This window comes from Erpetoichthys calabaricus, chromosome 14 (assembly GCF_900747795.2).
Source record: "Erpetoichthys calabaricus chromosome 14, fErpCal1.3, whole genome shotgun sequence".
Lineage (NCBI taxonomy): Eukaryota > Metazoa > Chordata > Cladistia > Polypteriformes > Polypteridae > Erpetoichthys > Erpetoichthys calabaricus.
In genome coordinates this window covers 2,607,530-2,631,277 of record NC_041407.2, presented here as the reverse complement: position 1 = coordinate 2,631,277, position 23,748 = coordinate 2,607,530, and the positions used below count along the sequence as shown (strand labels likewise).

The 23,748-nt window shown below is 44.4% G+C and overlaps 1 protein-coding gene across 3 annotated transcripts in view; it reads left to right on the top strand.

Annotated features, from left to right (window-relative positions):
• Positions 1–18,010: 18,010 nt before the first annotated feature.
• LOC114665163 (growth arrest-specific protein 7-like) overlaps positions 18,011–23,748 on the top strand; it is a 147,567-nt gene continuing 141,829 nt past the window's right edge. Inside the window, exon 1 of one of the 3 annotated variants that reach the window (XM_051918817.1) lies at positions 18,011–18,653. In XM_051918817.1, coding sequence (XP_051774777.1) covers positions 18,474–18,653 — 180 coding nt within the window. In that variant the 5' untranslated portion in view covers positions 18,011–18,473. Of the gene's footprint in view, positions 18,654–21,297; positions 21,425–23,748 lie in introns of those variants that run through there. The other 2 variants (XM_028819580.2, XM_028819582.2) reach the window with 2 other exon arrangements.

The window sequence follows — 23,748 nt, the reverse complement described above, 5'->3', positions numbered from 1 at the left end:
AAATTCCATGACACAGTAGTCAGTCCTGCTTCTTCACATCTCTGGGGACCTCAGTTCAGTTCTGTGGCACACTTGGTTAAAGTGGCAGCCTTACTTATTCAAGGGTCCTGAGTTGAAATCCGTGGCACTCTGCTTGGCACTGCTGCTCCTCTTCCCTCAGACCCTGAGCTCAGTTAAATGGCACAGTGGTCTGACATCTTTGTGACTTCCATTGCATGGCTCAGCAGTCCGAGATGGTGCCTCACATCTTCTGGGACCTCAATTGACCTCTGCGGCTCCGGAGTTATCACTGTCACTTTGCACCACTTGGTTCTTGGGATTTTGGACCTTCTCTCTGTGTCCATGTGACTTTTCGCTGGATTGTCCCCTTAATTCAGAGACCTGTATAATATGTGGCACTACACTGGCCCAGCATGAGTGAGTGATGTGCCAGGGCACAGGCTGCCATCTTATTGAGGGACACTTCCTCTTTCTGCTTTGCACCCATTGCTGGTGGGATACACTCTGGACTTACACAACCTAAGAAAACTATGAGGATGAGCCACCTAAATGACAAGAATGTTCGGCAACAAGACACACCAAGTGGACCCTCAGAGAATGAGACACACTGGGGTTGAAGAACACAATGGAGACCCAGCTGGAAGAATGGGGAGCCAGGCAAGAACCAGGAGGAAATGAATAATTTAGGGGCTTTGAAAGGTGGATGAGAGCCTTAAAATGTCAAATTAGGGCCATCAGTCGTCCATAAACAGAGGCGTCCATTAGACGTGTCAGTCCACGGATTGAGAAATGGAAGAACATCATTACGTGTTGGCAATGTGGCAGAGCTCACTTGGTCTTCTTGAGTTTAGGGTCTCACTGTCACCACCAGGGAGCTTGAGTTTGTGTAGCACTCTTATGGACATTTGGGGTGGCGTTTCTACATCCTGAGGTGGTCAAGGACTAAAGCCTTAAGGCAGGGTGGGTGGAGGCGATGCCATGCTTACATACCCAAAGTTGGATGAAGGATGTGAACTTTGGTCCTGCCGTTCACGTGACGTGAGAAACGCAGCCGTCTTAGGGAGAACAGGTATGGGCAGATATGCACTTGAGGACAAAATGAAGCCATTTGACTCGATGAGGATGACCACCCAGATCCAGAAAGCTGACCACACACCTCCATGAAACCACAAGTGATGGTAGCGTTCATAAAATGATGTTCGTCTGGCAGCTTCAGCTACCAATCCTGGATTGCAGACCAGTTCATTGCAGTGCCCAGTGACACGATGCCCACATGGCACCAATTTACATAGAGACAGGGAGAACATGCCAACAACACGGAGACACCGACGGGCCTGGGATATGAACCCAGGAATCTGGAGCTGTGAGGTGGCAGCGCCAACCACTGTGCCACCCTGGCACATATCGCATGCTCCTGAAAAGGATTCCTGTTTCATAATTATCCTTATTAAGTGCCTTTCCCGTTCGACAGGTGATGTTAATATGATAGTATAATTAAACAAATAGTACAAGGACATTGCTGAAATCTTTCATCATGGTGATAATATAAAAGAACAAAAACGGAACGCAATGTAACACATGATACGGTGGATGAATGGATGCCAAAGTGTAAAGCCAGCCAGGGCCTCCCATGCGTGTTCCCGAGCTGACGAGCGGGGCAAGTGCAGCCGGCCCCCCGAGCGGGTGTTTGTGTGGGTAATCTTAGCTCTGCCAAGCCAGCACAAACGTGGCCTCAGCTGTGTCCTGTTCCCAGCCTCGGCTGCATCAGCAATTCCAGGAACATTTGGTTTATGTTGCATTATATTAAGGGAAATCCGAAACCGGGACAACACGGAGAATTCGTCCATTACAAGCAAAACGAGAAATGGAGGAATGCGGCCGAGAGGGAATCTAAAAATACAACCTGGAGGGACACGAGGGTCCCTGCTGCTGCTACTGCTGTGTAAAGAAGGTCCCAGAGCTTCTTGTGAAAGTGGAGTGGGGGGCTTTCTTTTAGATTAACCGCACTCCCCTTAGCTTTGATGCAGGACGGGACACTGGAAATGGTGGGATTAAGGAAATGGGACAAATGGGCACAGCTTGGGGGCAAGGCTCATGTAACCAATAAAATCATAGAGGTAGGGAAGTGACAAAGAAAACCCCAAGAACTGTAGGGGGTCCTGTTTTAAGTCACTACCCCTATCGGGACTGGACAGGTCACCAGAGGACTTCTAAAAGACCCTGGGCACAAAATGGCCTCCACCTGGCCGTACCGGTTTTTCTAAATATTTGTAAGGGCTGAAGACAAAATCCAGCCTGAGCACATCTCCATACAGTCTGATGGGTCCGCCGGGATGTCCTCCCACATCCAAAAGACGTGTGTGTGTGTGTGTGAGGAGTGATTGTGAGAGCGTGTGGCCTACTGTGGACTGACGTCCATCCTAACGCTGCTATCTACTTAATTCTGACAGGACAATCTTACAAAAGGGATGGATGGATGGATGGATTAAACCCCTGGACTGCTTTATTAATGGAGCAGCCATGACTGGAGCAAATATAAAGGCCCTGGAAGAGGCTTCTTCTTATTCACAGGAATCCCTAAATTAATATAATTTCTTCTAACCCCTGCTCTCTACGTGTCTCCAGTATAAATACACCTACTGAGCAATTTCTTGGGACCACCATACTAGTACTGGGTGGGGCGTCCTTGTCCTCAGCCTCAGCTCTTCATGGCATGGACTCCACAAGATGCTGGAAGCCTTCCTTTGAGATTCGGGTCCACGTCGACTTGACTGCATCACGCAGTTTCCGCAGGTTTGTCAGCTGCACATTCCTGCTACAAATCCCCCTTTTCTACCCTCGTCCCACTGCTGGTTTCAGAGCTGGTGACTGGGAAGGCCACTGAAGAACACTGAAGTGATTGGCAGGTTCATGAACCCAGTGCATTATCATGCTGGAGGGTGATGAGGCCGATGGTCAAAACCATGACTCAAACTGGACGTGGCATTCGAATGGCGATTGACTGGTATGAACAGAGCCCAAATTGTGCTAAGAAAACATTCCCCACACCATCACACCAGCACCACCACCACCACCAGCAGCCTGGAGTTACGACACAAAGCAGGTTGGGCGCCCAGATTCACGCTGTTGGCACTGCCATCTGTGTGCCTCAGCAGAAATTGAGGTTCGTCAGACCAGGCCACGTCTTCCAAGTGTTCAGCTGTCCAGTTTTGGTGAGCCTGTGCCCACTGCAGCTAACCGGAGGGGAACCTGGCGCGGTCTTCTGCCTCTCAAGGTTCGACGTGTTGTGCATTCTGAGAGGCTCACCACAGCGTGGCTATCTGAGTTACCGTCGTCTTTCTGGCAGCTCAGACCAGTCTGGTCATTTCCTGGTGACCCCTCTCATCGACGAGGCATTTCAGTCCGTAGACCTGCTGCTCACTTCACGTTTTTTTTGTAACTTTTCACACCAGGAGATCAACATTTACAGCAACAGTCAAACCAGCCCAACAATCACACCGCTGCTGAGATCACGTTTTCTCCCTGTTCCGGTGTTTGATGTGAACTCCTGATGGATTTTACGCTGCTGCGTGATTGGCTGGTTAGATATCTGCACAAATCAGCAGGTGTACAGGACCTCCAAATCGCTTACTTCGCACCCACTTAGATGTTTCCACATTACACAGCGTTGAGTCACCGTGGATTTGGCTGTTTCTGACACTCACCAACAGGTGAAGACCCTTTAATGCCAACGTGAAAAACAGAATTCTTCCAAGGGGTCTAAATTCGTTGCAGATATAAAGTGCAAAATCACTGATTGCGTAAGTGTCACGGGCCACCAGGGGCCGTACCAGCCACCCTACCTGACACAGAAAGGCAGACACAACTACTGTCCAGCCCAAGTGGGCAGCACTTTTTCTTCGCTCCCCACTACAGAGCAGAGTACACAAAGCCCCAAAACCAAACCCCGGTCCTTTCTTCCTTCCTTCTCTCTTTCTCTGCCACCTCCACTCCTCTCCCAGCAAACCTCATCCACCTCCTTCCGACTCAGCAACTGTCCAGGCGCCCCCTCGGAGGTGTTCATGATTCCCAGGGGAGTTGAGTTTCTATATTTCAAACCCATGGCCCCGCTGTGAGCCAGGAGGGGTCGACCTCTAGTGTTCCGGGGGAGGTAATGCCCTGAATATGCCCAACCCACCCCTTGGTCCTTCCATCACAGGGGCATCCCAGCCGGGCAAGGGCCTCGACCGTCCTCCACAATGTTTAATGTGACACCCCTAAATCCTCTTAACGGGGTGCAGCCCACTGATTTTAGAAGTCCCACCCATGAGTTCAATGGAGGTCACCTGTCTGGGATTTAGTTGATGGTGTCTGGAGGGGCCAACTTGTGGCGAGTCAGTATGGCGGCCTGACCTACACGACGAAGACCAAAGAACACAACGAGCAACAAGAACGTCTCTGAGTCATCGAATGTCCGGCTAAAGCAGTCAGGAAGAAATGGAAGGAGGAGCGCAGAGCTGGCAGTCTGCTGTATACACTGTGACCTGCAGGGGGCGTAAAAACACCCCAAACCACACACACAATGGCTGGGGACACACAAGCCCAGGGTTTAAATAAGACGTCTCAGGGGAAGAAGCTGAAGCGCTTGCAGGGGGCAGACAGTGGCGGGGGGCATAGTTGGCACGATGTTCTGAAAGGCACAGGAGGAGCAAAGTCTAAGTAAGTCAGAGTTAATCCAAACCGGGGTCTTAGGGGGGCTGGAGCCTATCCTGGCTAGCACTGGGCACAAGGCAGGGACAAACTGTGGACAAGGCACCAGTCTGCTACAGAGAGAACACACACACACATACACCAAACACATACACACACACCAACACACTAACACACCAAACACACAGCAAACACACACCAAACACACACACACACAACAACACACACACCAACACACACGCACCAAACACACACCAACACACACACACATACACACACACCAACACACACACACACACACACACGCGCACACACACCAACACACACACAACAACACACACACACACAACAACACACTAACACACCAAACACACCAAACACACACCAAACACACACCAAACACACACACACACAACAACACACGCACACCAACACACACACACCAACACACACACACACGCACCAAACACGCACCAAACACACGCACACCAACACACACACACACACACCAACACACGCACACCAACACACACACACAACAACACACACACACCAACACACACACGCACCAAGCACACACACACTCACAGGCCAGTTCAGCAGCAGTTCATTTAGCCAGCAGGTCTTTGGACGGAGGAAACCCAAACAGGGAGACCCCAGATGTGAACCCTGGTCTCCATACTGCGAGGTATCAGCGCTGCCCCTTGTGCCCCCGTGATATTAAAAATCAACAATGATCAGTTTACTCTTTTACAACTAACATTATTTACAGAACATGAGTATGTTTTAGGAATTACAGGCAATCCCAAGAATATTTTATTAAATTACTCCCTAAATCACATTACCCCTTCTTGCTTTCTTCCCGGATGAGGGGCTTTGAACTTTCCGAACTTTATTTATTTATTTTTTCAGAATTGTTCTCATTTTCTATAATTCCATACCCTTCACATGATGGCAGGGTTCCCTTTTGCTCTCACATCACATTTTTTCTTTATCCTGACTGGACATTTTATCTCTCAGATGACAGAATGGTCTCCCTGCCCTCCTCCTTTCTCTGTTGAAATCGGACCCCCGGACTCTCAGCTCCTCCACTTTGCACCTCCAAGCCTCACACATTTAAGTTTCTGTTTTTCATTTTTTAAGATTTAAAACGTCTCTGACTGTGTCTGACAAGGAGAAGCCCCAGAATCACTGAGCTGGCACCCCCATGGCCACAGCCTGAGCAGGAGGACTTTCATAGGAATGTCACCGTATCTGAGTTCACTTTCTACATCTTCACTTTAGCTGCTTTAGCTGCTTGGCCGCCTGTCCCTTAATGTATATATTAGGGTATCGACACCAATAACTGATACACAGGACCCAGTTTAGGACATGGGAGTCTTCACCCAAGATGGACATCTCCATCTGTTCCAATGACATTTGCTAAGCAACTGAATCAACCTGCCTCACTTCTTGAGGGGAAATGCGTCTTTTGACTTTAACACCAAGACCTGGCCTAAGCAGCTGGCACGCTAAAATTAACCACCCGCTTCTCTCCTCTCCTGACCTTTGACCCGAACTGAAGAGTGAGGAGCTCCTTGGGCAGGAGAGGCAAACGGCACCACGCGTGACAGCCAAGCCAAGGCAAAAAGCTGGCTGTCCTGTCACTGTCCTGTCACTGTCATGTCACATGTGCCCTGCGGTGTCCACTGGCAAAGCCCACCTGTCAGCCAAGCCTGCCTTTTGTTGAACCTCATAAAACTCTTCAGAAGGAGCTCGAGCTGGAGTGCAACAAAAGGATCGCATATTCAAATAAAAAATATGCAGGGGACAACAAAATAAGCCATAAAGTGGAAAGATGGCATAAACTACAGTTAGACACGAGAGAGAAGGAGACAAAATATGAATTATATAAGAAAATAAGGGGCCGGCCACTTCAGTCCACTGACACTCCAATGGTGTTTTGGATTAAATATAAAAATAAAACAACCGACAGAATAAAAGCATTATCATTTAAATTGTATTTATTTTCAAATCAGTGGCTTTCCAAAGCAAGTAGCATTCAATTAACTGTCAATCCATACACACGACTTTGATAAAATGATGAGCACACGTAAGACAAGAATTTAAATCACAAAATGTTATCTAGTACCTTACATGTCTATCTATCTATCTATCTATCTATCTATCTATCTATCTATCTATCTATCTATCTATCTATCTATCTATCTATCTATCTATCTATCTATCTATCTATTTTATAGTGTATTTCATATTTATCTGTGTATCTGTTATATTATATAGTGCCTTTCATGTCTGTCTAGCTATATTTTTATTATACAGTGCCTTTCGTATCTAACCTCTCTAACTAATACACAGTGCTTTTCATATCTATCTATCTATCTATCTATCTATCTATCTATCTATCTATCTATCTTATAGTGTCTTTCATATTTATCTGTGTATCTGTTATATTATATAGTGCCTTTAATAATAATAATAATAATTTTTTGCATTTATATAGCGCTTTTCTCACTACTCAAAGCGCTTAGCAATTGCAGGTTAAGGGCCTTGCTTAAGGGCCCAACAGAGCAGAGTCCCTTTTGTCATTTACGGGATTCGAACCGGCAACCTTCCGATTGCCAGTGCAGATCATGTCTGTCTAGCTATATTTTTATTATATAGTGCCTTTCGTATCTAACCTCTCTAACTAATACACAGTGCTTTTCATATCTATCTATCTATCTATCTGGTCTTACAATACATATACTGTATAAGTTAATTTATTTTCTGTGACCCTGACAGTTCTGAGGTAGCGTTGTAGTGGTGGGCAGTGCCGTAAGGCTCCACTGAAATGGCGACACCGACCCCTTTTCGCAGGTGTTCCTCTGTTATTGCTTTTCCTTGTCTATTTCAGGGGGCGTGGTCTATACTTTTGGTAATTCGGATTTGGTACACTGTATTAATTGCGATAGGCACAACATATTCCATTAACTCAGCGTTTAGACCACCGGCTGTTCTGTCCTCTTAGGAGGCTGCTTGTTGCGTCTAAATGGCATCTCCACGGTTTCTCCAAAAATATCCCGCTGTATTCTGCGGCAGGAAAAAACTTGAGTTCGTTGCTTTCGTGTTCCTTCGACCCTGACACACCTTGACATGCGGCTGTCCAACTGAGTGACAACTGCAGTGCGTCCTCAGGCCCTCATACAAACCGCGAGCTGTGCATTTGAGGGGGATGTGGGGGCCTGAGCTGAACCGCCTGCTCTGCGGCTGTTCTCCTGAATATAAGACGTCTGTGTAATGATGTGCGAATCATTTAAAACGTTTATTTAGTAGCCCGCTGCACGTGTAGACATTTTGCTTTATGATTAGAGTTACGGTAAGCTGATATCAACTGCTGGCCTCACTTCAAGTTCTTCGGGGTTTCTTAACTTTCTTCTGAAGTCTTTTACTCCCCCTACAGTTCAAAAGAAGCACTACAGCCGGGGGCGCCGCGCTCACGATGAGACGAGAACAGACGGGCTCTGCAGCGACCTGATTACTGAAGCCATTCTCGGCACCTTGTCAACAACAGCAGATGTCTGAAGCCCGAATGTTAAGTGTTAACTTTCTAAATACGTTAACATTATCCGTAGTGTTAGGGCAGCCAGCCTCTGGCTACAATTATTCAGTCTTACTTGATCGTAAGTGACTGAAGCGGGTCAGTCATCTGCAAAGACGTATCGAATGTAAGGATTCACTCCAGATAAGTGGGAATAACTCGGGTTAAATGGCCGTGACACCAAAACGTGAAATATGAATGCCTTCCGTTCAGAAGGAGTCCAGGCGCTGTTCAAACGCAACGCGCAGAGCCTCAGCGCTGAGATTAGAGCCTTCAAGAAAGAGGCAGACGTAGCAGAAAGCTTTGGGACATTGGCCTATAAACTGCTGTAGTCACATTATGGCGATCGTGCTCTGAGGTTGTAAAGGTAAGGAAGGTTCGAGGGAAAGAAGATCTACTGACTAACGATGGCGTCTGAGACGGAGAGTGCGGCGTATTAAAGAGCAGATGTGTGTGAGGATTTCAATGGACGATAAGGACCCTCTAAACCGGTCACATAGCGCCTTTTAATCTGACTGTCTCACTATCTATCTAGTGACTTTTTGATCTTGGCTTTCATTTTCTGCTTAAAAAAATATATTTTTGTGTACACACGTGATCAGTCAGTTGTAAAGTTTGCATTTGCAAAAAACCTGAAAACCTCTCACAGCGCTGTGAGCCTTCGGTTAGTGAATGGCGCTATAAAAATGCAAAATTAATCTGTCTGTCTATAGTGCTTTTTACAATCTATCTATCTATCTATCTATCTATCTATCTATCTATCTATCTATCTATCTATCTATCATGTAGTGCTTTACACAACTATATATTATGTAGTACCTTTCACATAAATATCTATCAATCAATCAATCCATCTATCTATCTGTTATATACCGTCTTTCACACATGTCTGTCTATTTCTTATATAGTGCCTTTAACATTATCTATCTATCTATCTATCTATCTATCTATCTATCTATCTATCTATCTATCTATCTATCTATCTATCTATCTATCTATCTATCTGTTATATAGTGCCTTTCACACATATCCGTCTATCTCTTATATAGTGCCTTTCACATTATCTATCTATCTATCTATCTATCTATCTATCTATCTATCTATCTATCTATCTATCTATCTATCTATCTATCTATCTATCTATCTATCTATTTGTTATATAGTCCCTTTCACACATATCTATTTATCTGTCTTTCCAAGGCTGGCTTCTGCCTGATGTTCCTGAGATAAGCTTCAGCCAAAGATCTTGATTTCGACTATTTTGGTTTTAGAACCTCATCTTATACCATTACGTGACTCACCGATGCTTATTTAGAATTTAGGATGGAGTGGTGGCTCTGAGGCTAGGGATATGCACTGGCAATCGGAAAGTTGCCGGTTGGAATCCCGTAAATGCCAAAAGGGGCTCTGCTCTGTTGGGCCCTTAACCTGCAATTGCTGAGCGCTTTGAGTAGTGAGAAAAGCGCTATATAAATGCAAAGAATTATTAATGGCACATTTTACTTCTTTAATTCAAAACTGATTTTTTTTTCTTCACGTTTTGCCTTCTTCTAACCATGGACGGGTCTTGGGTTCAAGTCACTGTCTACATGGAGTCTGCATGTCTCTCCCATTGCTCACTTAGGGATTCTGCTTTTCTCCTCCGCCCCAAAGATCTTCCTGTTAGGGTATTTGGCAGTGGAACCAGTAAGAGTGAGCCCTGTCATGGACTGGCATTCCATGCACGGCTGGGTCAAATCTTCCTCGAAGTCTAAAATGAAACAAACATGTTGAGAAAGTTGGTGGATGGATGTGCTCCTCAGACCCAGTGGTGGAAAGCCCACCTATATAACTGACCAGAGTTCACCGGCTGCTACTCAGCCCTCGCCCTCTGAATGTTTGTTTTACTTGAGTGTAAAAAGAGGCCGCCAGCCAAGAATAATAAACTGTGCTGTCAGCTTCCTCTTGAGCACTTTCATAATTTAAACTAACAGCTAATAAGTGTAAAACTAACAGAAACATGTGTGCAAAAAAAAAAAAAAGTGCCAGAAGTGACAGTGACAGAATAGCCGACTACACAACGCAGGCACAAATCTGCAATGGTAATAAAATCCTGGGCGCCCTTCAGTGCTGGTTTACTGTTCACGTTATGTGCTGAATTATGACTTCCTTCTTTGGATACGCTAAAGTGCCCCCCCCATATCCCCCATTTCAGGAAGTTAATCAAATCATTAATCACATTCCACTTCCACAGATAAAGCTCGGTGTGAGTTTAGTCTCAGGGAATCTAACAGTTTCACCAAATATGTATACACACAAACAGCGATGGGCTCCTGCTCTCCTACCGCCTATGCGGCTGGCGTCCCGTCCGGGGTCGGTTAACGCTGCTGTCCGGATAACCTTCAGCTCCACACAACCCTATTGATCATTGATGAAATGTCACGTGAAATGACAATTTCGGTTCGGGGATTAATAAAGTATATGAAAAAATCGGGAGCTAAGACAGTGCCATGTTTCTTGTTTAGGCGAGTGCGCATATAAAGCGCATACTGCAAAAAGGCCACGTCTGTATGTCTGTCTGTTCACATGAAACAACTCGGCCCCGGGCTGACCGATTTTATTGAGATCTTCAAAGAAATTTGCCGAGACAGTTACGTTTTCGTTCAGATATCTTGAACAGATCGCGTAGTAGGAAGTTTCAAAATTTCCCTATGAAAAGCATCGGCGAATTTGCGAACTCGTCCATCCTAAAACAGAGAAACGTTAAGTGCGACTTCAGCTAGGACTGAGTTTACTGTTTTAGTTTTACGCTGAGGTCGGTAAACTTGTATATTTTGTGTTTTTTTTTTTCATCTTTTACTCGACTGACAGTCGCTTGGACGCCCAAATTCAAGTGAGTGACACGCCGGGCAGAGCGCGCATGCGTGAACACTTTACACAGGCGCTTTAGGTGAGGTAACCAATAAACAACTGAATGTCACCAAATGACCAATCGGTGTAAAGAGGTGGGACAAGGGGCGTCAACAGTTGGGGTAACGATTTTAAGTATGTTAGAATTAAACCATTTCAAAATTAAATGCCGCCCGTTTGGTGCTCAGGTGTCCCCCATTTTGCACAGCTGCGCTCGGGTCCTAATTTGGGATCCTGAGGTGTTTCGTCACGTGGTGGGTGCAGCATGGCCCTGTATCAGTGCTCCCAACATGCATATGCATTGCATTGTATGTAACTCGTTGGATTTAATTTCATTTTGGCATCAATAATCCTCTATACCTAACTGCCAGGCAGAAGCGCCATCGTGTCGCTCCTTTTGATTCTTGTAAGGTTATTCTCTGACAGGCAAAGCGCTCGTTATTTTCTGTAACGCCTGATTCACGGACAGACCTCCGCCGATGTACCTCTAACTGACCTCACGAAAAATGTTTTGGGGGGCAAATGTACAGCTGGATTTTTCAAATGAAGTGAAGTTTTAAGGTTTAGGCAACCGAGCTTTATATATGACGCAGGAATAACAAGGGTGGAAATTTGACACCTGACGTACAGTACTTGTGCTTGAACGTCCACAATCGACATTTGTTTATAAAAAAAAAAAGTTTAGTTGTAATCGAATCCGTTATGAGCCATTAATTCAATTCAGGGTCACTTGGATCCAAAGCAAGACGGGGGCCAACCCGAACAGAACTTTGCCAGTTAATGTGAGTCGTGTGCGCGCTGGGCCTGGCGAATCTCGACTACAGTTTGACAAAGGAATCGGGATTGTCGCGCAGCTGTTATTAATAAAGTGGCCCAACGCGGTTTGCCATTAAACATGGCAGTTAATCCACTTCATTAGATATTAGAGTGTGCCAACTTTACCAGTCAGTCTGATCTAGATACCCGCGTTGGGCCTGGGAAAACTTAACTACAATTTATCAAATGAGCATTTCTTGTTACAACACTGTGCTTATCATGTCAGTCTTAATAAATAAAAAAATAAATAAACACATAAATTCTTAAAGTTGACACAGAAAATATAATCTGTTTGGGTATCAGTTTTAGTGCAGCTATTAGGCTATTAATTCCTTAACAAAGAAAACAAGTTACATCAACTCAAAGGCCCGAGCTGATATTTTACATTACGTGCTTCTGTGCGGCGGTTTACAAGTCACGCGGCTGGTTTTCTTTCTTCCGCCTGTTTTCCCTTTGGCCGGTAGGTGGTGCCGTTGGGTTTCTAGAAGGAGGCCTCGACTGGCTGATGTTTTTACAGCGGCTTAGAGGTGCGCTGGCCGCCCGAAGCCAGGGACCCCCAAAATGAGACACAAGGGGAAGCTGAGATGGAAGAACAATAACAGCAGAAGTGGAAAGCTCATTAAAAAAAGATTTTTTAATCACAATGAGATACTTTACTGTTAGAAATACATAACACAGTTGTTTACTTTTATTTATATTAATTCCCCAGGGCAGACCAATGAGTCAGAGACCATATGGTTTACCTGGCAAACAATCTATCTATCTATCTATCTATCTATCTATCTATCTATCTATCTATCTATCTATCTATCTATCTATCTATCTATCTATCTATCTATCTATCTAATCTTGCCTACTACACCACATTCTATCTATCTATCTATCTATCTATCTATCTATCTATCTATCTATCTATCTATCTATCTATCTATCTATCTATCTATCTATCTATCTATCTAATCTTGCCTACTACACCACATTCTATCTATCTATCTATCTATCTATCTATCTATCTATCTATCTATCTATCTATCTATCTATCTATCTATCTATCTATCTATCTATCTATCTATCTAATCTTGCCTACTACACCACATTCTATCTATCTATCTATCTATCTATCTATCTATCTATCTATCTATCTATCTATCTATCTATCTATCTATCTATCTAATCTTGCCTACTACACCAAATTCCAATACATTATCGATTCTAATGATTTTCATTATGGGGGCTTTAAAGTCATAAAATCACCCCTCCAGGTCCTGCCCGATGACTTGCAGCAACATCTAATGTTACATTGAGACTGCAGCGTCAGTGGGGGGGGCTTTACAAATTTCATCAGTGATGCCAGCAAAGCAGCAATGAAGAGCACTTGCTGTAACCATTTTGTCAGTAAGGACTTGCCACACTTTTAGTGATTTAACTCCATAATGACTCCCTATTCAAACCTGCCATGTTGTACCAATGCCAGTGAAATGTTTTTGGATTTTGCATATTTCCTGTGCCACTGGCATCCCAAATATGGCTGCGTTCTGCTTTGTGCCCACAGTTACCAGAATTGGCCTCAGCGTCCTGCAAATCCGTAACTGAATTGGCCAGTCTATAAAATGGGCGTGTCTATGACGTCACCGTGTTCCAGTCCCCTTATGCCTCATTGTTCGGTCCTTAGGGGGCGCTGTGTGTTGTTGTCAGACAAAGAGAAGAGCAAGAGGGAAGCCCTGGTGAAGAGAAACACCAACTTTGACTGTCAAAGATACCCATTCAAGAGGGGAGGTGAAGCAGGTGAATCAAGTAGGCATGCAGCAATAGCAAAATATGAATCCCCTAACTGACGGACCCCTGGTGTGGATGCTCTTCTTTAACCATTCAGTAAGTGAGCACAAGACGCTCTCCTTGCCACCCTTGTCACTTCTCTTTCTCATCCTCCTTGGTGCCACTCCATTCCTAAACTCTAAGCCTAGTTTGAGGGGGTCCTGCTAAACACGTTTGGATCAGCCTGAGGGTCAGAACCAGGACTGAGTTTGTCTTTTCAACCTCTTGAAGTCAGACCTCCAAAGCTTATTATGGCACACCTTTGGAATTGCTGTAATCTTGTCAGTCTGCCATCTCTGAGCCCGGGAATCGAGTGACATCTTAGCATAAACTTCAGGCGTCCATCACCCTGGCATCCCCTCCTCTCTCATTCTGGTTGCCCACTAAACATCTTCAGGGCTTTTGAATTCCATCACAGCAACCAGCGCTGGCTCGCACCCTCTGGATCACGAAGATTTCGCTACAATAAGTTTATTACATTTGGTGTTTGTGAGAATAGCAGACGGCGAGCACATGACCCACCCTTCACCGCTTCTAGCACTCTGAGAGAGCACCACCACTCGAAATGGAAATTTCCTTGTTAAATTAAAAATTAAACTTTAATTCCATTTACCCAAACAAGTAATAACTGCAGTATCCTCTTCTATCTGGCCAAAGAGGATGAACTGGAGTGCAGTACTGAAAGTGACCAGCAGGCTGCACTGCTCACACCTCCATTAAAATGAATAGCGGGCCGTGTTTCCGAGGACCCCTGCAGCTGCCCGCAGCCCTGCCCTGGATGTGTGGATTCAGAAACTGTTAAAACCCCATTCACCTAATCGTGCCGTAGATTTCATTTCAAAGAGTGACATTTGCCATTTTTCCCGGTTCTTCTCTTCATGGCCAGATGATGGTGTTGGGGATTGGGAGAAGCCATTTTTTCCCATCAGTATACACTCAACAGCCCAGAATGATAAAATGAAGACTTGCTTTTCAGAAAGGTTTACAAATTTATTAAAAATCAAAACCCTGAAATCTCTCTTTCCTGAAAGCATTCAGACCCTTAATTCAGTACTTTGCCGAAGCACCCCTTAGCAGCATTTCCAGCTTCGAGTCTTCTTGAGCACGTCACCCAAAGTGAAGATTGTTTCTGTCCAAGGAGGTTATTTTCAAAATGGCTGAAAATACATCTCGAAATCACCTCTTGTAAAATGTCCTGTTCTATCAGTGAAACATCCTGTTTATTTTAAGAAATCTAGAAGTGGTTTTCAGATACTGTACATCAGAAGGCATAGCAAGTTATTTTGATATATCCGAAAATGCCTTTCAGGTATTTTGAAATACCCACAGATGTATTTTAAGACTATTTGTGCTACCCACCTAAGACAGGCTGAAATTTAGATAATCCGCTTAGACCTAAGTGCACCATGCAATGTGTATGTCTCTGTTATATGCCATTTAGAATGGCATTTCTAAAATCAGCACTAATGTTTGTGATGCGCCATCTGTTGGAATGAAAAATATAGTGCATTTTATCACTAAAATGTTTGTGATGCACCATCTGTTGGAAAGACAAATGTAATGCATTTTATTACTACAAATGTTTGTGATGCACCATCTCTTGAAACAACAGAGACAAAACACCTGGGCAGACACACGGGCACTTTTCCTTTTATTAAGGTGGACTAGCTGTGCAACCTATCTAAGACAGGTTGAAATCTAAATAATCAACGTAGACCACCACATTAACATTTGCAGTGCACCATGCAATGCATTTGTTTCTGTTATATGCCATTTGGAATGGCATTTGTAAAATCAGTGCTAAAGTTTGTGAGGCGCCGTCTGTTGGAATGATAAATATAGTGCATTTTATTACTAGAAATGTTTGTGATGCACCATCTGTTGGAAAGACAAATGTAATGCATTTTATTACTACAAATGTTTGTGATGCGCCATCTGTTGAAACAACAGACACAAAACACCTGGACAGACACAGGGGCACTTTTCCTTTCATTAAGGTGGACTAACTGTGCTACCTATCTAAGACAGGTTGAAATCTAAATAATCAACGTAGACCACCACATTTGCAGTGCACCATGCAATGCATTTATTTCTGTTATGTGCCATTTGGTATGGGATTTGTTAAAGAAGTGATAATGTTTGTGATGTGCCATTTGTTTAAATGACAAATGCATGTATTTTCTAATTACAGATGTTGATGATGCACCATTTGTCGGAATGACAGAGACAAAGCAACTGGACAGACACACAGACACTTATCCTTTTATAAGGACATCTAAATAATCGACATAAGTCTCAGTATTAACATTAACATGCCTTGCATATGTCTCTTAAATATGCCATTTAGTATGGGATTAATTTGTAATGTTTGTGATGCACCATCTGCTGAAATGACAAATGTAATGCTTTTTACTGCTATAAATGTTTGTGATGCACCATCTGTTGGAATGACAAATACAATGCATATATCTGTGTTATATGCCATTTGGAATGGGATTCATAAAAACTGCTAATATTTGCGATGTGCCATCTGTTAGAAGGACAGATACAATGCATTTTATTACTACACAGGTTTGTGATGCGATGATTCTGTTGGAATGACAGAGACATAGCAAATGGACAGACACACAGACTGACAGACACTTTTCCTTTTATTAAGGTGGACTAGCTGTGCTACCTGTCTAACATGGGTTGAAATCTAAATAATCACTCTAGACCTAAGCATTAGTATTTTCAGTATACCATGCAAAGCATATGTCTCTGTTGAGTGCCATTTGGTATGGGATTCATAAAAGAAGTGCTAATGTTTGTGCATGTGCCATCTGTTGGAATGACATATGTAATGCACTGTATTATTACAAATGTTTGTGATGCACCATTTGTTGGAATGACAGAGACATAGCAACTAGGCAGACATACAGACACTTATCCTTTTATTACTGCCGATATCTTGAAAAGTACAGGAACTTACTTCAAGATATCTCGAATGGCATCTGGGATATCTTATTATGCATTTGAGATATGTCAAAATGTACAGCGTATCATTTCTCTACAGTATCTGAGGTATCTTAAAACGCATTTTAAACGCCATGACATTGAAAGATGTTCACATGTCTGTACTTCTTGTTGAGACCTCGTAAGTTCATTTGCAGATATCTGTAAATGTTAATTCGGCTTGCCATATATGCACCACAAGACAAAGACCCAAGAACACACTCAGGAGTATCAATGAGGCTGCACTGGGATGTGTGGTTCCGATGGCCATTGCTTGACCAGGAAACATCTCATTCTGAGGACGGGAGGGTTCTCTGCATATGAAGTTGGTTCTTTGTGCACAAAATTGAAACCTCTAGTATGCCTGAGAGGATATAGCAAATAAATGAGCTTATAAGGTGTGTGTGATTTTATACAGCGAGAGTTCTCTCAAAATCGGGAAACCTTTGGGATTCTGTAATGTGTTATCGTGCGTTCGTGATTATTTATGGAACGCGTCACGGCTCTAAACGCACCTCATTTCTTAATTCTGAGGCCATCACGTGGATGGTTCCCCTATGGCAGTGCTCTGAAGAACCATTCGCCGCCCTCATTTTTAAAGCGTGTAACGATGGAGGGGTCGCCTGAGAACTTCTGCAGGTGCCGAGAGCGGGCATTCCGTAAAGAGTCGTTTTAGATTCGGAGTGTAAACGAAGGCAGTAAGCAAGAAGCACGCGACACGAGCACAGCCGGCACATTCCCTTCAGCTGGCTATTCCCAAAGGAGGCTACGCGATAATTCTGGGATGTGAATCTTCGACAAAGCGTTAAGATCTTGAGATAAAGAGCAGACATTTCGGAATGTGTCGCTGCGCCAGCGTCGCGTCCGAATAATAAACCCGAGAACGCCGCGCTGCCTCTTCGGCACTTTTACTGCTTTTTTTTTTGGTGTCGCTTGACTTTGTCATTTGTGTTCCAAATAAAGCGAGGCTGCTGTGTTGGGCACTCTGAGGGCATCAGACGGCATGCCATGCTGTTGTGTGATTTCTCTCTCTTTTCATATCACCAGAATATTCCATTTATTTAGTACACATGACCAGATGCTATTAATGACACACCTAGTGCGGATTATATATATATAGCGCCTCAAATCTTCTTCTTTTCGAGAGTATTCTTTACCTTTTTTTCTTTTTTTGTGTATTTAACCAATCGGACACAGCTGCCCGACACCTGCCAGTTAACGTAGCCTTTAAGGCAGCAGAGCGAGCGCCTCACACGTGAAAACCATCATGTCCAGTCCAAGGCGGAGAAGGTGGGGCGGCGCACCTCACAGCCCGTAGGACAGGAGGAGGGCGAGCACCGCATCTCGGCGGGGGGACTCGAGCGGCATCTCCTCGATGATTCCTCACAAAAAAACAATCACGCTGGGCTTGAGAGAGATAGATAGATAGAGGGAGGGAGAGAGAGAGGAAGAGAGAGCGCGAACAGCCTCGGCGGTGAGATCACGCTCGCCTGCTTCCTTCCTTCCTTGTGTGAGAGCGCAGTGGCGACGGAGCGGAGAGGAGAGGAGAGCAGAGCAGAGAGGAGCGGCGTGGGCAGCGGCAGAGCAGAGCGCAGTTACTCGGTGTCAAGCGGTACAAGCATGGGGCTGTGCGAGTAGCCGTGTTCGCTGGATCAGCTCTCTCTCTCTCTCTCTTTCTCTCGAGGCAGGGATGTCGGGATCGCTGTGTAAAACTCTGTACGCTTTCACCGGAGAGCAGCACCAGCAAGGGCTGCGCTTTGAAGCCGGCGAGATCATCAAAGTTGTGCAAGTGCTGGAAGGCGGCTGGTGGGAAGGCGAGAAGGACGGGCTGCGAGGATGGTTCCCGGCTAGCTACGTGCAACTCTTGGAGGTAAGCGAGTTTATCGCCGACCACCGGAATCGGTAGCTATGTGCGCGGCTTGAGGGTCGAGCTTCTTTTTTGGGGGGGGGGGCATTATTTTGGCCACATTTACATTGGATTATTTAATCGCATCGGGTGCAGAGTTGTGTTTGTCTCACTTTGTTTTAAAGGTGCAGCATGAAGGCACCGCCAGGGGTCGCGCTCGAGCGCCCTCAGTTCTTATTGATTGTGCGGACGGTTGGCTTGAGCTGCTTGGCCACTTTGTTACTCCGCCAGCCTGGCGAAATTTTTTCGGGCATCGCACTGGCATCTTCTACTAAAGGCGACTTTTGGTGGCTGCACCACAGTATTTAGTTGGATGTGTTTTAAAAGGGACGGTGGCACTTTAAAGCTCTCGAATGAATTCTGCCCGGCCGCTAATGTCGCAGGTATTGATGTAGTTTTGTCATTAAACCGCCCAACCCCGCTTATCAAGCATTCATTTTGAAATCTGAATGGTCGCACACAATTGTATGGGTTCTCTTAAGTATTCACTTATATGAAGTGCATAATCATAAATGGAGAAAAGATAAGCTAAGGTCTACTGCAGATTGTTTTGCAGTGTAATGGAGTCCCTGTCCATCAAATACAGCACCGACTGAGATGCCAGCACATCCCACACCAAGCTTATTTATTATTTGACCCCTTTTATGTAAGGTGACTTGCAACATTGGAGATACAGTTCTCCATTTGGTGTCAGTAGTGGGATCTGCACCAACAACTGTTGGGTTTCAATTTAAAAGTCCAAAGGCTTAAACACTACACCATACCGGGTTTAATACCAGCCTAGCTGTTTCCCTTCAGTCCACTGGGGCTCAGGCTCAACATTGTCTGGCTATATCCCTTAGGACCATGGTCCAATACTTTAAATACTACACCACATTGACTCCACTACTGGAACCTGGGTTCAATTGCCAGTGTGGCCGTGTTCCAATAGGACCCAGGTCCAAAGCCTTAACCATATTTTCAAGCTACCCTTTTTTAACATGTGTCCCAATCTAAAGCTGTCTAATGAACACTGTGAGAATTTGTGTCACTTGTATGTGAGCAGAACCTCACTTTTTCCCTAGTTTACAAGCATTTGTGTTGCAACTACAGTAGCTGTGCTACCCATCTAAGATGGTCTGAGGTTGACGTAATCAATGGAAACTGTAGTGTTAACGTTTGCAGTGCACCATGCAAGTAGTAAGTCTCTGTTATAGGCCATTTTGACATGGAATTTATAAAACTAGTGTTAATGTTTGTAATACACCATCTGTTGGAGTGACACATACAGTTCGTATGTATCTATTATGGCATTTGGCATGGGATTTGTGAAAGCAGTGTTAATGTTTGTAATGCACCATCTGTTGGAGTGACACATATAGTTCGTATGTCTGTATTATGCCATTTGGCATGGGATTTGTGAAAGCAGTGCTAATGTTTGTAATGCACCATCTGTTGGAGTGACTCATACAGTTCGTATGTCTATTATGCCATTTAGCATGGGATTTGTGAAAGCAGTGCTAATGTTTGTAATGCACCATCTGTTGGAGTGACACATACAGTTCGTATGTCTCTATTATGCCATTTGGCATGGGATTTGTAAAAGCAGTGTTAGTTTGTAATGCACCATCTGTTGGAATGACACATACAGTTCGCATGTTTATGTCATTTGGCATGGGATTTGTAAAAGCAATGTGTGTTTGTGAAATGCCACCTGTTGGAATTACAGATGTTTAATAGCCAGATGGACATAGACCGATGCACAGATCCTTATCCTTTTATTAGTTTTTTTTTTAAGTGGTTAATTGTTGTCCACAATTCTGTAGGTTCTATCAAGCATTCACTGATATTGTGCGTTTTAGAGAGAATTGTAAATACATTTGCATTTTTTTAAAGTAAATAAATGATGAATAAATAACGAGATATAGAGTAAATAGTTTTGTGATGTAACAGTGTCTCTATACGTTCCCATGACAGCACTGGACAGTAAGGACACTGATGTGAACGCGTAAACCCCCAAACACGGCAGCGGTGTCAGCTAAACACAGACAACGACGTGGCGTCGGGTTTGAACTCTGAGCGCTTTCCTGAAGCGGCATCCCTAAGCACTGTGCCACCGTGCGCCCCACGGCATAACTAAAACAGGACAAGGTCTGCTGAGTAAAAAGCAGGACTTGGATGAGTTGCTGCTGCGGATTTTTTTTTCTTCGAGTTTGGTGGACATCTTAATCCGAGGCGACTTACAGCATGAGAGCTATAATTGATTACATGTCTTTAGTTTTCCCAATAGGAGCACAGGCAGACTGAAGTGGCTTGCTCAGGGTCACACAGTGTCAGTTGCACCCACACCCTCGGGGCTTGAAGTCCAAAGTTGGAACTCGTGGAACTCCCGATCTCCGAGGCTCGTGTGCACAGAGGCGCTGCCATCGCTGCCTTTGCCTCCTGTAGTTCCCGCTTTCTGCCCATTTGAGATCAAATGTGAAATGCAGTTCGGCGCTTTGGATCTGAACTGCAATCCACTTTTCTATCCACGAATCTTCAATCGGATCCCGCACGAGGACATTCAGCGCGGACGTTTGGAAGCCTCTTTTTCGGACGACAGGACTGATTTAGGACAGGGCATAATGAACAGAAAAACAGACGAGTTGTTTGGGACTCTGTGGCAATGAAGCGGACTTTCGGGAATGTCGCCTTCCGCTGAACTACGGATGTTGCCCAAGTGGGTATTTGGAGGAAATTCCTGATCGCGAGATACGGTAAAGTACAAAACAAGAAACCCCTTTGTTAACATTCCGATATGTATCTGCCACTGTTGTCGCGAACACGTTGTCGCACTTCTGGGCTGTCACTCACTTGTACTTACCTGTCATCTCGGAGCGCCACCCGTATAAACGTAGCGGAAGAATGAAGAGGCTGCCAAAAAGATCGGATCTCGTAAAGAAAGACGGCGGCCCCGTCGAGAGCTGCGATGTGTGTGGTGTCCCCGTTTCGCTGTGCCTGCATGAGGAGCTGTTTGGTCTTTTAAGTGATTTACTTTGACGTGATGGTCTCTAAAGGGGTTAAAAGCGTGGGGTCATCACACGGCCATTAGTTAACTTCTGTCAAAACTTGCGTTTAAAAGTCACACCAGAATGGCTCTAACACGGGGCCTCTAGAGACCCTAAGCACTTAAAAGATTTTGGTGCCCCCATGTATATGAGCTGCACTCGCACGCAGTGGGTGACTGAACGGGACAGCCGACATGACAAAGATAAGAACGACCACGTGAGACTCGGTGGGGCCACTGATTCTGATATTCTCAAGATTAAAAATTAAATAGATGTGAAAGACACTATAAAATAGATATATCTATATTTAATATAATTCTCTATCTATTTATCTAATCCTGCCAACTATGCTAGCTACCTAATCGATAGATAGATAGATGGATCTAATCCAGCCAACTACGCTATCTATCATTAACCTTTATAAATATTAATGTGTGCGTTTTATATATGTATGTCATTTTTTAATTTAATACGGGAACCCCTTTTTGTGGGTCTTGCTTCAGCTGCACCATTTCCAGTTTTGCACCATATGGTCCAGGGTAAATCCAATAATGAAAAATGTCTGTGGTGCCCCCCTAAGCCCGGGTGCCGCCTTCTCTATTTCTTAATAACCCAATCCTCCCACTGTAGCCTGTGAGGTACTAAAAGTGGTCTTTCAGAGCAATACCATAGAGAGCCATCCATATGAATGCTCCAGGATGAACCTCGATTTATTTATATCCGTAATAACAAACCCCATAGATATCTCTTCAGGGTTAACTGGATTATGTGATACTGGTGGGTTTCTGATTTTAAAAGGACCCTTGCTGGACAGGAGTTCAGGTTTTCTTGTTCTGTTCATATCCTGCTAGGCAGCCTTCTATGCAGTAAAGATTGCTGCTTCGCTCACGTATTTGGAGCCATTTAAAAAGCCCCAAGCGCAAACTTCACGTGCAGAGAGCCTATCATAGCATAAAATGGATCTTTTGTCATGCAATGGAACCACATAACCCAGTAAAGAATTTCCCATTGGGATTAATAAAGTATCTATCTATCTATCTATCTATCTATCTATCTATCTATCTATCTATCTATCTATCTATCTATCTATCTATCTATCTATCTATCTATCTATCTATCTATCTATCTATCTATCTATCTATCTATCTATCTATCTATCTATCTATCTATCGATCGATCGTGCCATTAAAGAACCAGTGTGGCGCAGCTGGCAAAGTCGAGCCGCAACTGTTGACCATCTTCTAGGGGGACAATCCTGAGTCGCCAGTCGCTGACCTTCCTTTGAAGGTTTAAGCAGGTCAGTCTTGGGTGACGTGCGTTTTCTGAGCTTTTTTTGCAGAATAAGAAGTGCACGGTCTCCTAACGACAAATGGCAGATAAGAATGTAAATGGCGACCTTTGCTTGCAAATAAAAAGGAAGTAAAGAAGGCGATACGCGTGATAAAGTAGAAATGGCTGGTAAAGGGAGCTCAATCCTTCACCCCTGGCATTTGTAAAGGCAATGTGTGTTTGTGATGCACCACCTGTTGGAATGACACATGCAATCGATGGTATTCCTTACCTTACATTTTAAACATGGCTGCATTCTGGTACATTATGGGCCTGTATGCCACACAGTAAATCCTCGCTCTGCATGGGTTCAGTTCTCACAGATTTGGTTCTCCGCAACTCATTTTGTGACGTGTGACCTAATAGCACCTATTCACATCCATACATGGCAGAAACAAAATTCCGGGAGGCGTGTCGCTCCGAAAGCGAAACTGGAGATTCACTGATAACAGGTCTGTGATGCCAGGAGATGTCCAAATGGATCCATGTGTGTCCAACCCTGCACCACTTGTGATGGAGATGGGATGGTGGGGTATGCAGTTGCACCCCATGAACGTTTAATTCCTGGTAGGTGTCGGCCATAGCTCCCCCCTTCCCCAGTTGAAATCCCTGCTCTTTGTTTTGATTGGATGGTTTAATGAGGTCCTTGGATCTGCCCTTCCACAGTCACACGCAGCCTGTGGTGGAGCACCTAGAAAAATTAA